Source organism: Stylophora pistillata, chromosome 9 (genome assembly GCF_964205215.1).
Source record: "Stylophora pistillata chromosome 9, jaStyPist1.2, whole genome shotgun sequence".
Taxonomy (NCBI): Eukaryota; Metazoa; Cnidaria; class Anthozoa; order Scleractinia; family Pocilloporidae; genus Stylophora; species Stylophora pistillata.
In genome coordinates, this window is record NC_142527.1 from 12,996,048 (window position 1) to 13,013,266 (window position 17,219).

The 17,219-nt window shown below is 36.8% G+C and overlaps 1 protein-coding gene across 1 annotated transcript; it reads right to left on the reverse strand.

Moving 5' to 3' along the window:
• Window positions 1-257: 257 nt before the first annotated feature.
• Window positions 258-15,000, reverse strand: LOC111343707 (inosine-5'-monophosphate dehydrogenase 1b-like). The gene is made up of 15 exons (XM_022950893.2): window positions 14,767-15,000; window positions 11,906-11,954; window positions 11,487-11,562; window positions 10,910-10,935; window positions 10,214-10,400; window positions 8,865-8,959; window positions 7,959-8,046; window positions 7,681-7,797; window positions 7,191-7,317; window positions 6,558-6,844; window positions 5,869-5,955; window positions 4,766-4,820; window positions 3,650-3,793; window positions 2,914-2,997; window positions 258-2,024 (listed from the first exon to the last, which is right to left on the reverse strand). Exons 1-15 carry the CDS (start codon window positions 14,862-14,864, stop codon window positions 2,003-2,005), a joined length of 1,542 nt encoding a protein of 513 aa, XP_022806628.2. The 5' UTR covers window positions 14,865-15,000; the 3' UTR covers window positions 258-2,002.
• Between the last annotated feature and the right edge of the window lie 2,219 nt (window positions 15,001-17,219).

The following is a 17,219-nucleotide window of genomic DNA, read 5'->3' on the forward strand; positions in this document are numbered from 1 at the left end:
CAGTAATCGGCCGCAGAATAACAAGCCCGAGGGGGTTCTCTTTTCGAGGCCAAAGGGACATCAAATGGAAAGAGGGAAGGAGGAAGCGCGCCCAAGAAATACCACATATAGTTACGTTAACGAAAGCCGTAGCTGTTCGTGAAGCGTGTTGTTTCACGCCATTTGATGGAGTACGGAGTGCTGTTGCTTGCAAAATGGCATTGTTAAAATAACCACCAAATGAGAGAGGAAATAAGCGCAAATTGCAACAATTGTACTTCATTTGATCAATTTTCGTAGTTTTATTAATCATTTGAACGAAAATAACACCTGTTGACCATCGCAAGGAACAAGACATGTGGAATAAGAATGTTAGACAAGACAAGAAAATATTCCTCTACAGTGATTAGCAACATCAGTATACATCATTAAGAATATAGTTTGGCTCGCAAGACGTTTAAGTAGCATATTAAGGTAATCAAGTACGATAAATAAAGGTTTCAAGTTAAAAACCTTTAACTATTTGATAAATTTGGCGGCGACAGTGATCTAACAGCTTCAATAATCCAAGAAATAAATTTATAACTATTCTTTATCAACAATCTACAAGTTACCTAACCAATAACAGAGCACGAGTAAATTCAATAATGTATCAGACAAGCTGAAAATATAACGACGAGACATTTCGAGCCAGTAAAGGATAATGTCTCTCTACCGCTAATGTTGCAAAGCCCTGGGAACTAGGCGGAGGGATAAGAGAGGGAGTGGGGGTCCAGCCAATCATTTCAGATTTTGCTTTTATGAAAAATAACTCTTGTTAGGGGACAGCATTCAATGGGTAGAGACACTCTCTCTCTCTCTCTCTCTCTCTCTCTCTCTCTCTCTCTCTCTCTCTCTCTCTCTCTCTCTCTCTCTCTCTCTCTCTCTCTCTCTCTCTCTCTCTCTCTCTCTCTCTCTCTCTCTCTCTCTCTCCTTTTCTTACTTGAGCAATGATGAGATTGGTGAAAAAGTATATTTTCATTCTATTGACTCTAATTGTAGTTATATCATACAAGTAGCAAACTGAGAGGGGTGACTGCATCAGCGACTATTGCAGTTAAAAAAAATTAATCTCTCAAGGACGAAAACAAGGATTGATAAAACACCAGCCAAGACCAGCTTGTAACCCTTCAATTCCCAAGATCTGATTGCTAATTCCTCCATTTTGCAGCTACACACTCCTTCATAACTTTATGAGAGTTTGGAGTTTTGAGTTTGAGATCATAATAACTTCTACCTGTTTGAGTGTTCACAATACCTGTTTGCTAAATAAAATAGGGATACATGTTAATCACTTCTGGCAGTTAGGGGTTAAAGAATCTGCTGCAGTGGTGCAATAAGATAGTTTATGGTATGGAAAACTACTTTTTCAAACCTAAAAAGCACCATAGCCTGTCCAATAAGAGCCGATATACATGTTTCAGTATTTACAATTCCAAGCCGTCTGTGTTTACTATCAGTGAACAAAATAGGTATCTACTTTACCAAATCCAGTCTTTCTGGTCCACTATTCCTTACCTGATACACCTAGTTTGATTTTCAAAATTTAGTTTAAACAGAAGACCTTAGCACAAGTCTCCAGGGAATAAACTAGAGACACTTTGTTGTCTTGTAGAATGTCATGTTGAATTTCAAAGAATGGAATAACACTATTCGTAAAAAATATAAATATGTCTGAGTCCTGATCACATTGGTTTGTTTACTTGTATAACTTTTGATTTCTTTGAAAATTGGGCAGTATTTTACTGAGCTTTTCAAAAGCCAAAAACAAAACAAAAGAGATGGGTACATCAATGTATCAAATATTGTAAATTAATTCTCTCAAAATAAACATCAGGCACATGATAACGAACTATGATCATTTACTTTAACATAATTAAATAATTTTCTTCTTTGTGCTATTTACATATCTCTAGTTGGCATTATTTAAGGATTGTTGTACAGGTAAATGATCTTTGTGTGTTTGGCTTTCAAGTCTTGTGGTTCAAAAGAGTCTCTTCTCAAACCTAAAAAGTGAACAGTATAAAAAGGTGTTGATCTGATATGATATGATCACTGGTAGACTAACAAAATTTGATTGAACAAGTAGGTTTAACCTTAATACCCTACCAGCCACTCACAGTTTAACACTTGAATCAAATATAAAGGTCATTAGAATAAAGGAAATGCTCCCCAATTCTAGTCCAGAAGCTCTGGCTTGTCAGAAAAATTCACATGTTATTACCATAGGAAAAGTAAAGATAACAATGTGGAGAAGAATGCGCCAATCAATTAGAGGCTTCAACGCAATTTTTTTATAATTTTTTAAAGACATTCAAATTTACCACCATTTTGGTCCACCATTCACACCAGTCTTCCTCGGTTTAAAGTGAGTCATGACATAGGTTCAGGAACACGTGATTTTGGGTTGTGACTTATCTGACTTCAAAACAAATGGGAATTTGCTCCAGAGTGGTCTCCATTTAGTTTAAAATGCCCGAAAAGTGCGTTGCAGCTCTTTGTGACAACACTGGTTTTAAACTTAAGGTCAAGTGAGGTTCCTGAACCTACGTCACAGACATCAGTCACATGGTCAGTTTGAGCATGTTACTCTTGTGATCAGCAGCAGGGGTCAACCCCAAGAAAATAGAATTTTGAATTTTGTAAAAATGCGTAAAAAAATTGCATTTTATCCAAATCGAAAAATTTTTTCACCGAAGTTCATTTGGTGAAATGTAGAATTTGATGAGCAAAAAACGTTTTCTGATATTATGGGCACTTTAAGATGAGCACTGAAAAGGACGTACGGCTGTTCCTCAGACAAAAAACCCGGTAGAGCTGAACCAACAAAGAGAAAAGTTTAGGAATTTTGCCAAAAAACAATAAAAAAAGACTGTTAATAATGTATATTCTTACGAATGAAGTCCATGAACTCCTCCTTCTATCTGGGCTGATGTTGATCTCTTTTCAAATTTGAGCTCACCAGAGTACATCATAGCTCTACACCATATGGGAAAGAATTTACAGACTGTAGAATAACCAAACTGAACTGGAGACAGCATCCAAAGGTGACACCACCTCAAAGAGGCTAAAAATAAACCTTCTGATAGGACAATAGTCTACTTGTATGTACCATTAATGTCTTCCATCTGCCTGATATCAGACAAGGTAGGTAGGTAAAGTCTGTTTATGAGACTAGTGGCCCATTAGGCCGGTGCTTAACTCCGGTTTCTGTAGCATGAAGCGACTAGGAGTATTTCTACTCCCCCCTGGATGAGATTCCAGTCCATCGCAGGGTTACCCCAGCATTAAATTGCTGGTACCCATTTATACACCTGGGTGAAGGGAGGCACTGTGAGAGTAAAGTGTCTTGCTTAAGAACACAACACAATGTCCCGGCCGAGGCTCAAACCCGGACCACTCAATCCAGAGTCGAATGCACCAACCATGAGGCCACTGCACCTCCACGATATCAGACAAGACAGAAAACATATCATGAAGTGACTTCAAACTCCAAATTCTCACTCAACTACTTAATATTTTGTTACTGTTTAATGCTTTCTTGCTCAGACAATTTGAAACAGAATTTGAACTGAATTCATATCATCATCTTTCTATTTGATCATAAAAACTTTTTTTATTTCTAACCCACCTGAGTTGAGTAAGACTCTTTGCTCCCAAGTCCTGACAGCTGTGTTGAATTCCAGTATAAAGGTATGGAGCAAATCTGTGAATAGATCCTTTGTCTGCTACAGAGCCAGACACTCCTTGAGCAACTTTCACCTTGTCACGCTCACTAAAAACAATTACCACATCAATATTAGATGATACTTAACAAGTATTGTTAATCTTTTCACAACTGGTATTCCTGAATTTTCTTATGGCTGTTGCATTAAATATGCACTAATGACCATCTAAGAGCATAGTTAACTGGATATCAGTAAAGATCATTGTACCTGTATTATGGCAAAATAGTAAATTACAAAAACTCCACAATTGGCAAACACCAGAAAGAACACCACCAAGGGCCAATAATCTTCACAAATAATTTAAGATCTTAAAGAAATGCCGGGGAAAGTTTGAGTGCTTATTTTATGATATCTCTCTTATTATGGAAAAGACAACAACCTTGAACACTCAGACAGACACCATTCCACCAAAAAATTTCACTTTTTTTTTTCTTTTCTTTGCTATCCACATTTTAACGAGGTTTCACACTTTTGTCCTCTAATGCAATCTTTACTAATTTGCATCTTATAATGGCGACATGTTGCTGCTGAAATGTCACATTTCAATAGCATAGCTTTTTATCCTTAAAGGCCCATAATCATGTCAAAAAGGAATGGCCCATATACATACTTAAAAGGGACAGAGCTAATGCCCACCTTGAAATAACAAGTTTAGTCAATAAGGAATTTATGACAAAGGAAATGGTTTATTCCAAAGAACTGCCAAACAAATTTACAAATCTTGCCATGGTACCCTGTGGTCTGACTGATTGAATAAAAAATGTGTTGTTGCCAAGAAGTTGCAAAGTATGTCAACAAGAGCACTCCATTTGACTGGCAGAATCAAAAGAGGCTATTATATATTATTTAGCCAATCAGAACCAAGCATTCGCCTTAACTTGCCCGCTCAATGCATCAGTCTTATGATATACAGAGTATATTATTAAAGCAGCCTATACATGCCTTGTATAAACTAGAGTTTCCTTCTGGCTCCTAAGTTGCTATGTTATCAAAAGGTCATATAACTACAGTAAAATTACCTGAAATATCTTTGTGCTCCACCCTGATTCTCCATGGCACTTAATGAACCCATTCCTGACAAAAAATACCAATAAAAGTATTCGTTAAGGTGGACTCTACATGTATATCTGCACTGCTCTGTAAAGTATTGGGTTCTTCTAGTTTGCAAAGAATACTAAGCCACAAAAAGAAATGACAAAAAGAGGGCTGATGATGATGATAGATAGTTTAGATAGTTAATTAGAATATCGAACATAGCAGTCCATAGATTGAATTGCGTTACAATTACTTAGAACTAGGAATAAATACAATTGAAATTATAATAAAACCACAAATGCGAAAACCTCTCTATATATGAATATGTACAAACTAGTCTAAAAAAAAATTTTATGTACACATACTTGGAATAAAAGTGTTCTTAAAATGATTTGTATGTGTACAGGGCATGGCATAAGCCCTGGACTGTCTTAGATTATATCTGTGTTCTCTCTTAGGAGGTAAGACAGGCACGAGTTTGTGATCCAGGCATGACGTGATAGACTCGAAAAGCTTGCTACACAGAGCCACGCGTCTCGCGTGCAAGGTTACTAAGTCGAACCTGGCCAAACATTCGAAATATGGCGCATAAGGACAAATGATGGAGAGCACTCTCTTTCGCACTCGTTCAATGCCGTCACTAAGATACTGTGGGAAATGATGGAAAACTGGCGCACAGTACTCAAAACAGATCTTATCACGGTGCAATAAAAATTTATAGGGCTGTGTTCTTCCAGTGCTTAGATCACAAGGTGAACTGACTTCTGTCTTCAAACAACTTTTACATGACTGTTTTCTTTCTTTGATTTATCTTTTAGAACTGAGCACAATAATCCAAATGTGTGCTTGAACTTTTGCCTGTTTTTATTCATACACTTGTTTTTGCCTTGTTTGTTTCAATTTTTTCACATTGTACTCCATAACATTGACAGCACAGAGGTTCAAGACATCAAGACAAAAATGTCTTTCTCGTTATTTAATTCATACCTTGTTGGTGCATTTTGTTCTTCAATTACAAGCAAGTCTGGAACACAACAATGACCTTAAGCTGTTTGTTCTGCACACTACAGATAACACTAACTCTTACCTCTGTACTTTTTAAGCCTAACACCATCAGCAAAGAAGTATTCTCCTGGAGCTTCTGTGGTTCCAGCTAATAATGATCCCATCATAACTGTAAATCAAATTCATTTGACAAAATATCTCACTGCAAATCTAGACAAACAGAACACCTTATTTTGAAATTCTACAGAGGGAGTGCAAATGCTAGGGTGAATACTACTCCATAATCTCACTAAGGTAAAATAAATTGTAATTGAAAAGTTCAACCAGACATTACTTGGCACTGACAGCACAGCAATTGTTTTTCAGAGTAGCAGACTGAGATCCATGTGGTGTTGTTGGTTTAACAATGTGTTATTGGCCACTTTCCCTTCACACAATGGCTCTATGATTAAGTGACTGCCTTTCCTAAATCTTCATAGGAACCTAATGCCCTAGCAGCTTCCTGCCATCTTCTACAAAGATTTGTATTATCTAGGAGGAGTCTTTTCTCTTTGACCAAAGTACAAGAGCCCGTCTTATGCTGTTTTTGTTTAATTTCAACGTTTGAGTCTAGAATGTCAACTTACTGGCACATTTAAGCCACTAAATCTAACACCTACAAAGATATACCTGCCCTATGAGATAGGATATTAGATTGAAAAAAGTCCTTGGCACAAAAGGTATTCAAAGGGGATATAACTGGAAAAAAAAAACTTTAAATGGTAATCCAACCTGTTGAAGCTCCCAAACTAAGAGCCTTTGAAATATGCCCCACATCTCGGATACCACCATCTGCAATCACAGGGACTCCAAACCGGCGGGCGTACTCTGCCACCTTAAACACTGCAGTGCCTTGTGGTCTACCAACTGCCATGACCTCCTGTGTAATACATATAGAGCCACTACCCATACCAACTCTCAGTCCATCCACTCCAGCATCAATCAGGTTCTTTGCTTGGGCTGCAGTCACAACATTACCACCAACTACTTGGAGATCTGCATACTTTTCCTTTATATATCTGATGAAGGTAAAATAAAAATATATTTGAAGATATTATACACTACAGTGTTCTTCCTTATCTTAGGCAACACAGGTAAAAGAAATTTTCAAAACTGGCAGAGCAATTCTCTCTACCTGTTGAGTCTTCAAGAACTCCATGGATTTCAGGTAGTAATAAGTTAATAGAGGTTGTAAATTTTATTGGCTACTGGCCTACTGAAAAGGACATCACTCCACTACATGAAGATCTGGTGTAAAATTTCCCAGAAAAGAAAGACTGAGGGCTGTTTTGCAAAACAGTGCAGACAGAATGTTTTTGTTTTAGTAAATCTATGAGCTAATTATGTAGTTGTGATTATCTTCACTTGATCATATTCAGCTGGAAGATGGAGTTTCCTTGAGAGGAATCAATAACAACCACATCCAGCCCACTCTGAACCAAGGCTTCTAGCCTCTCCTTGTCTTCATCTCGAGTACCAATAGCTGCACCAACTGTTTAGGAAAAAAGCATTAGATATCTCTTAAGTACTGACAAACAACATAGAGGCCACAGACCCCAAAAACAAGAATCTAAAACAAGATTAATCCTTGAACTCCCAAGATGTGATTGTAAGCTCTTCACTGTATCTGCTACACATTTCCTGGTAAATTTGCTACAAGAATTTGGTGTTTGGATCAAGATTCAGAACAACTTCTACCCGATAGTTTAGAGGATTCTCATTACCTGTTTGCTAGAAAATATATGGATATTTTAGGGAGAAGTTAAATGCTGATCACTTCTGGGAGTGAAAGGATCAAAGCCAACCTAGATGGCACCGAGTTTTTTCATGCATAAAAATGTAATACCTTTCATACCTAACAGCTGTTTGTTGGCATCTTTAGAAGCAAGAGGAAAATTCCGGTTCTTCTTGAGATCTGTCCTTGCAATCAATGAGATTAACTCTCCCTTTTCATTAATGATAGGAAGTTTTCCTGAAACACAAATGATGGACGTTTGTATCTTTATTTGTAGGAGACATATTAGAGTAATAAATCTGAAATAAAAAATTGTAAGAGAATGACTTACAAAATTTATTTAGAAAATCAGAGTACACAAATTGAAATGAAAATAATAAAATTTAAAAAAAAAAAACCTTTCTTGCTCCTTTGTAAGATGCTATTGGCTTCCTGAAGTGTCACACCATCCTTAGCAACGACCAGCTCCTCCAGATGAGTCATCACCTTCAAATTTATGAGAAAGAGAAATGAAATAACAAGTTAAGCTGAACTATTCGTGTACCAGTATTTTGACTGGGTCTTGCCGATGACCTATTGGAGGACAGATGATTAGATCACTTTAGTGACATTAGTGACTCACTCAGCTGCACCTTGTGTGCCACTTACCACATTTTGACATCTTCTGTGATGCATTACTAAACAGATGCACTGCAATATGGAACCATTTGTTAACCCTTTAACTCCCACAAGTGATTAACCTGTAACTTCTCCCTATAATATCCATACATGATCCAACAAACAGGTAATGAGAATACTCAAACTTATCAGGTACAAGTTGTTACCTTGATTGAACACCAAATTCTCAAAACCAATGTACAAGGAAATGTGTAGCAACTAGAGGGGAGAATTTATAATCAGTTCTTGGGAGTTCAAGGGTTCAACCAATCCTATTTGAGAACCTAAACATGGGTTTGAAATTATGTTCTACTCTGAGCAATAGTCCTGGTCCTGGTTGTTCAGAGGTTGTATGACATTATCCACTAGATTAATCTTTATCCAGTGGATAGTACAGTATGTTTTGTCATCACTTCTCCCTGGATAACAATTTCTTTGTTGAATAGTGCTATCTGCCCCTTAATCAAAATGTAATTAACAGTCAAGAAAAAAAACATGCACCAAGCAAGTGACCATTTGTAACTGAAATTGTAGCCAACAACACCTTTGACACAAGTCACCCAGTTATTGTTGCAGTTTCCACTGCTCTTTCTACTGCTGTTACTGATCTGATGCAAAGTTCTTCATGAACTTGACATTAGACTCACCTCCTTGATGGGTCTTGACATGTCAGGTTCATGAGCAAAATCAATGTCTCTGGAGGTAACAATGCCAACCAAAACTCCACCCATCTGACCATTTTCTACAATGAATGATAATGGAAATTCATTAATGCTCTGCTTACAGTAAATTTACAATGGAATTGCAAAGGATGTGTTCTTAAAGAAATGTAGTCAAAACATACTTCCAATTACAATAACACTTTATTGTGTAAATTCTTGTCTTAGATAAGAGAGATGTAACCCTTTTACTCCCAGCAGTGACAAAAACGAAGTTCTCATTACAACATTGATGTATTTTCCAGCAAAAGGGTAATGAGAAGGGAAAAAAAAAACAACAAAAAAACAGATGGGGAGGGGGAGGGGTTATTGTCTGATTTGAATCCAAACTCTCAACGCTAAGTTTATCAGAACTGCCCAGAAAGCAGTGAAGAGAATTTACATTCAGATCTTCAGTCAGAAGAAATTCCTTTGGAGTTCCTCCTATGAGTCAAAGGGAGTGATAGAAGAACATTGTGCCCCTAGAGGCTGAATGCAAGCAATTAATTCTATACATTTGACATTGCCAAATGAAGCAAAATACATGTCAATTACATGATTGTATTTAAATACACTGTAATTGTAGTTTCAGTTTCACAGTCAACCTCTTTGGTACTAGTAAAATTCTTAAAGTTCCTATTCACCCCCGGAGGCTTATATATATTTCCATTCTTTGCGCTATTGGGATTAATCTCAAAAAAAAAAAAAATTTTTTGGATTGATTAAATATACCCCGCTGCCTTAAAGTTCATCCTTTGGCCACGCCCTTTTGATTTGGCTGGGCGAAGTTAATACTGGTAACTAAACGTCCCTCATGACGTCACAGCCAGAACGTCTTTCGATCAATGTGACTACATTCACATTATTTTATGGAGGAATATGTCTTTAGACGAATCTGGTGTATTTGAGCAACCAGCGACCACGCAACGAGTCAGCAATTTCACATCATTTTAAAGCTATAGACACATGTTCTTATACAAGAAGTCAACATTCGTTCTTGCTGTGACATCACTGAATGTTGGAGAGGTGGTAGGTTTGAGACTCAGCCCAGTAATTCTCTCCCGGCCAAGTCAAAAGGGCATGACCAAAAGAATAACTGAGGCGGCAAAGAATCGAAATATATCTAAACCTCTGGGGGTGAATAGGGACTTTAAGTAGGTGGTGTTACATGTAGATACTGTAGTGGCTCTTCCCCGATAAAACACAAAATGCTGATGTCCTTCCTACAATTAACAAATTGTAAGTCACTTGTTGAAAACTATCTTTGGATGCTTCTACAAGACTAGGGACTAAATTACCTGTTATGGGTATCCCAGAAAAGCCATGTTTGGCCTTTGCTGCCAGGACATCACCAACACAGTTTTCAGGACTAAGAACTAATGGATCCAGGATAAAACCCTGCTCAAACTTCTTGACTTTCCTGACTTCATTTGCTTGAAACTCTGCCGAACAATTATGATGGATTATCCCAATTCCACCATTCAGCTGAAAAACAGAATGATATGGTTCCTTTCAAAGATACACTACTTCCTGATCAATCATGTGGATAATTAAACTTAAGATAATTACTTATATTAAGGATGAAGTTTTACTTTACAATGACCTTTATTTATAACCCAAAATGCAGCATAATTAGCTGTAATAAAACAAAAAAGCCCCTCCCCCCAAGAAAATGAAAAAAAGGAGTTTCCAAAGACCAGAAACAAGTTTGCAAGCAACAAGTTTCTTTCCAATGAGAGGAGGTAGAAGTATCTCATATGCAGAGAAGAAACCATATATGGTCCACTTTGAAACAAAATAAAATTTAAAAAAAAGTGATTACCATAAGGAGTCAGACAGGTAAAAGAAAAAGGTTCTGGTACCAATGTTGAGATGGGTGTTTGTTTGCAAAAAGAGAAAACTATGGAAGTCAATCCATTCATAATCCCACAACTGGTTTTCTAGGAAGTTCTCCTAAATTTATCTAAACCATTCACAACACACAACATACTCACGGCCATTGCTATTGCCATGGATGATTCTGAAGAAATATGCAAAATACAAAGTGATTATACAAAGATATGACAAACTATCCAACAACCTGCCAAAAAATAACTCTGCCAGGGAGTTTATGCCTTACACAGATAGGATGATTTGATAATTTATTAACTTTTTTTTAAAGAAAATACAGCTTTCTTTAAGTAATAACTCACACAATTTTAAAGATTTAAACCTTTTTTTTTTTTTTTTTCGGAAAATGGAAGTTTCAGTTATTAACTTAAATTTGGCTGAAAATAAGTTTTTAAAAGCAAAAGTAGCCCCCGCCAAGGTTTAGAGTAACCTCTATTGCTCAAACTCTTCAATTAATACCTCTGCTCAATAAAAAAGAAGAATCTTTGGGTAAAGTTTACTTTCAAGCCAACACTAAATAGCAAAGATGTCTGAACACAGTGTTAATTGAAACATTTAGCTCTTTCAGCTCAAAAAAAAAAGTATGTAGATGCATGCAATCTACACTTAAAATACAGGTTTTTGGTGACATGTGTTACCCTGCACAAGTGAGATATCAAATGAATAATTCACAAATCAAACCTGTGACAGTATCCATTGGAGAACTGACAAGTGGTGTCTTTAAAGTAATCTTTTTACTCAAAGCAGAAGTCAAGTCCTGCAAGATGAACCAGTACCAATGAGTTGTAAACGTTTGTTTGTTGGTATTTTTAAGCTGCTAAAAACTACAGTCACCCAAGTGAAACCTCATATTGTTAAATTGTTCACAACTCAAAACAGAGGCTTCTATTGCAGTTCTTACTTCACTTCATTGCATGATAAATGATACAAAAAGAGTAAAACCTTATTTTACCCCATAATACAGACTCAATTCTTCATTGTTACAACACTGGACTTCAAGACATCTTCAACCTTTTCACTTCATTAACTACTGATGAATGTTATAAACTGAATCAAAAATTATTGCACACAAAGCACAAGCAGCTACCAGTGCTTCTTACCACTTCATCAGCACAAAAGTCAATAAAGCCTGGAAGAATTATGAAGTCACTGATGAAAAAAGGAAAAAAAAATGGGGTTACACTTCATTATTACATTTTTTACAAATAAGAAACAAATTTAAAAGCTTTGGGCTACAGTATAGAAACATTTAACACATCAATGATAATAACCTTTTATGTTTGCCATTTGACAACCAAAAATCATGGAAGTGTCTTCAGAAATAAAATTTAAGTTGCCAGAAAAAAAAATATAAACATTAACAAAATGTTTAAATTAAAGAAATTTTTTCAACACATCTTAGGAGCTTTTGATGTCAAGATTACTTGCAGATAAAATCAGCTTACAGAAATACTTCTATTACCATCCAAAATAAAAACAAGTTCTTAACTCCTTGACTGCCAAAACCCCACTGAGAGGTCCTGTGTCAATGCAAATTGACTTATTTTTTATCGATTTTTTTTTTTTCAGAACTTTAATTAACTTGTTTCGAGTTTTACATCTCCATGCAATGCCAGGGATTTACACTTGACTGCTACTTTCAATAGAAATTTCAAGGTCTTCAAATATTATTATGTTCAAGTCTGAATAGTGACCCGTTGAAATAAAGTACGTTGAACGGCTGTCACGCAAGAGGTTATGTATTTGGTACATTCCTGGCCAAGTTGAAAGATTGGCTTTGACCTCTTGCGTGACAGCCATTCAACGTACTTTACTTCAACGGGTCACTATTCAGACTTGAACGTCACAAAATAACAAGAAATTAATATTTCCTAAGAGATAAAAGGAACATCTGCTAGAACACAAAAATTAAAAGCTGGATTGCATCATGTTGTAACGTACGAAGTTGCCAAAGTTGTATCATTTTTCATTGCTTTACGGGGAGGACAATGGCCATTTAGGCAGATTTTGAACTTTTCGCTTTTTCGGAGAAAAAAAGGCGCATAGCACTTTTTGATATAATTTTTGAAAAAGGTTCATTAAAAGGGTCCTTTAGAAAAAATAAAACGAATTACAAAATTTTGCAACTGTCAGCGGATTCTCGATATTACATAGTTAATTTACGGTCAGTAAACAGACTGGTCATCAGGCAAGAATAAATTTTCTTTGAGTGGGAATCGGGAGAATAAATTATAATGTTTAACTGGCTCTTACTCATGTTCCCCTCGGTTCGTCAGAAAAACAGAATAGAAATAGAGACATCACCAATTTCTATTCTGTTTCACCAATTTCTCTTCTGTTTCACCAATTTCTATTCTGTTTCACCAATTTCTATTCTGTTTCGCCAATTTCTATTCTGTTTCGCCAATTTCTATTCTGTTTCACCAATTTCTATTCTGAAAAGAATTTGATAAAAAGCAATAGCATACAGGTTTTTTAGAACAGAATTTGAAACAGGATATTGGTGGAGATAACCCCTCATAGTTGTTTGACAAGTTGGTTATGCAACAGTCTGGAGAATTCTTGTGTTGATCCGGGTTTCTTTGATAGGGTTTCCCTTGTGCCTTCTACTAGCAAACTTTTTAACAACCTGACCAGATGTGAAATGTTTTCGAACCTCATACTGTGATGAAATAAGGGCCCTTCTTCTTTTATTATAAATGGAGGTCCCGTCTCCTGCAGGGTTAGGGGTAGGAGACGTTAATTTCCCACACACGAGATTACTGTGTGATGGATGTCCTCCCCTGGGGTGGGATGGGTGGGAGGGTGGACTAGCACGAATGGTTCCTATGTTCCTTTCTAGTCCTTCCCCACTGCAAATAATGCAGTGAAAACGGACAAAATTAAATTAAATTAAAATTAAATTAAATTAAATTAATTATTATTATTATTACTTAAATAATATTTTGAATTGCCAATTAACAGGAACAAATCTGACTTCAGCTGGCGTGAAAATGAAAACCAGAAAATTTCATGTTGTTTTCCAAAAATATTTGTTAAGCCAAGACCGAGATTTTCAGAGACCTAACTTACTTACCGTAGTCATGGCAAAAAAAGCGTTTTTGACATGCTAAACAACTTTTCCCTATCGTTTTCCTATGACTCAGCAGTTATTACACCACCAGCACAGTATAATTAAATATTTGCTTCCAAATAAAAAATATTCATAAATTTTCTCTAAAATCACGAAATTCAAAAAAGAAACTTGAGCCCTTGACACCGGAACAATATGCGAATTTTTATCCAGAATACAAAAATCAGATTTTGCGGTGATTTATCACAATGCTCTTGGAAACGAATCTTGACTGAACAATCGACCGAAACATCGACCTCAAATAGCATGAAGGATAACTTCATAGTTACTACATTTGTAACCAGGAGAGCGATATTTATTACACTAAACGTCCCAAAGTAGGGTATCAAAACATCATTTAAATATTAGCAGTTTTATAAAAACTGATAATAAAAATATATGAAATTTAAAAGAGAGAGTTAAGTTTTCATGTATGCCATTGCCTTCGATGAGCAATCGGTTTCAAATCAAAAGATTTCCCCGGGGTGAAATTGTGAAAGGATTAAGAAAATTCTGATTACGAAGCCTCGGAAAATTTTCCACTGAAGAAAATGTAATTAAGTACAGTAGCACTATCTCTGCATGAAAAATTCAGACTATGCTGACACGAAGGCTAGGCGACATAAAATACGGTTTGATCACCCTTCCGCGTGGATGTTCCTACAATTTTGTTTTGAAAGCATGGCGTAGTAAAAATTCGTTGTCACGTAACGCTAACTGCAATACTTTCCTTTACATATTGCAAAAAAGTAGAGCAGCTGAAACCTTGCATATGGCACAATAACAAGAGAAGAAGAAAAGTTTTCCCCTACAAAATACGGAATAGAAAATTTGATTTATTTTACTTACTTGTAGGTTAAACCTTCGCCACTACTAAATAATTGCATGGCAGTCATTCCGTCTTGAGGCACATAACCTGTACCGCCAGCTATCAGATAATCAGCCATAACGTTGTTGAATCGCCCTTCAATAAAAATGAACAACGGGCCGTATGTCACCACATGAAATACTGACTTTTATGTCGCATTGATCAGAAGCAGTTGCCATTCAAAATGGCAGCGTTTGAAAAGCACGTGCGTCAAAATATCCCCAGGGGAGATGCCTGAGTAATTTACTTCTCTTGTCTCCAAAAGAGTAAGGAAAGAATTAGTTTTTATCACCGTGATAGACACAGTTTCCCCCACCAATTTTTGTAATACAAAACAGAACAGAAAACTTCTGATTTGGATGATGTTTCCTTTTGTTTCGCTGTAGTTGTCCTTTATTTTTTTGACAGGGAAGAGGGTAAGATTGAACAATATCCAGATGGATTTCTTACAAAAGATATTCCGTGATCATTTTTGAACGAGGGATCATGGAATTGTGCGAGAAATTGCCTGGGATAATACAAAGATTAGCACAAAAACTCGGCCCAGGCTTATTTAAAATATATATTGAAATCACCGACTTTCCATCTGCACTGCACAGAGAGACCAGGTTGTTGGTGGTGCCGGAGGTCTGCTTGCGATTTGCTGAAGGATTAAATTAGGCTTCACCTAACCCTAAGTAAATACTGATAGGGAAATGGCACCTGATTCAAAACCACAAAACCAACTCAATTAATCACATTGCAAAGGAAAGTCCTTATATGCGGGTCGGAATTAATCTCTGAAGTCAGAGGTTTAAAATTGCTTGAGAATGGCAGGAGTCGTGCAGGCCCGTCAATTACTTCAAATTTCAACTGGACCGACGGCGACAGCAACGAGGAGGTGGCAAAACAATAGATCTAATGGGCAGAACAACGGCTCAGCACGTGTGTTTCAAAACTTTGTACATTTCTTAGCCGTCCTTTGCAAAATAACAACGTGAAATCACCAAAATTTGCGTCGCCTGCGAACGGAAACCGCGACGGCAAATTATTTTAATTTCCATTTGAAACTCAACGCTGCTGGCTTTTATACGTTCGGCTAAGGTGTGGCGCCGCAAGAGACATGCAGCCATTCTCGAAATTCTAATTAAAAGTAGCATTTTTTAACCGACATCTTCCTTGGTGTTCTGACTGCTTAAGGTCCCTGTAGGTGGTTTCCACGTTACGTCATTGCCGCCATGTTGGTGGACGTAAATTAGGCATATCTCATTAGCTTTTTTTGTTCGTCCACCAGCATTTGTTCCTTTCACCATTGTTACCTGTGTCTCTAGAGATTGGTTGCAAACCACCTATTTGCTTGTTGGGACTTGCACCTCTCGCTAAGCATGTCGATGCTTTGATGCAGCAAAAATGTCTGCAAATTGGCTATTGGTTAGACCTTTAATGCTAGGACTATCCCTTCCTGTCATTTTAAAGGTTGACGTTTTTCGTCTGCTCCGCGGCTTTAGGCCTTCCATGTCAAGGAACGCGAAAGTTAAAAAAAATGTTTCTCAGTTTGACTGCCTGGAAAAATCTGCTGTTCTTTTGACATCTAGGTCACAATTGGCTGCTTTTAATGTGGTAGATAATCCGTTTTAGATTTTTCCGACGGAACAGGTCGAATGGTTTGCTATGATTTGTACAATTAAATAAGTTTTTAAGTAAACCAAAAAGTGTACGAGTGCTTTGACAGACAAATTCCATAGAAAGTAAGCCCAATTAAGTGACTGGCTGCAGCAAAATACATATACCTTTACATCGTACTTATCCGCGGTTCAAATATATAGGGTATGATACTCATAAATAATCACACTCGTTCATTTATCACTTCACATTTTGTTGAGTCGTTTAAATCGTACAAAAAAGAAAGTAAAATGACACGATCTACGACTGAATTTTCAGGTTGCTGTAGTCAGGGGAAGATACCGGAAAAAATGATTGTCGTTCAACCATTCTTGTCATGGCGCTTCAGTAACACGGAAGAGCTTACCAGGTTATGATTTATGGCCTTTTCAGTGGATTATAATGTAATTCTTTGACAATATATTGTTATGTTAATTTGTTACTCTTCCACTAAAGGTCTGACACTTGGTTCTGGTGGAGAAAGACCTCCTTATCAACATACAAAGAAGACCGATTTAGTCAGGTAAGCGTAATGATTTTATAATTGTAATAAAACAAGCGCGTGACATTGACCTACTTGATATTACTAGTAGCATAGAACAAAAATGCTGACGTCAGCAGTCACGTGACATTTCTTATTATCACCTTGTCATACGCTTCGCATCTTCTTACTTAGTTGTGAAGTCTCCATCAAGTTTTTATCGCAATAGTTTGTCCATTGGAAACGTCACCGAATGTCTATCTCACTCGTTTCGATGCTGAAATAAAGAACGCATGGCAAAAAAAGCTTTGT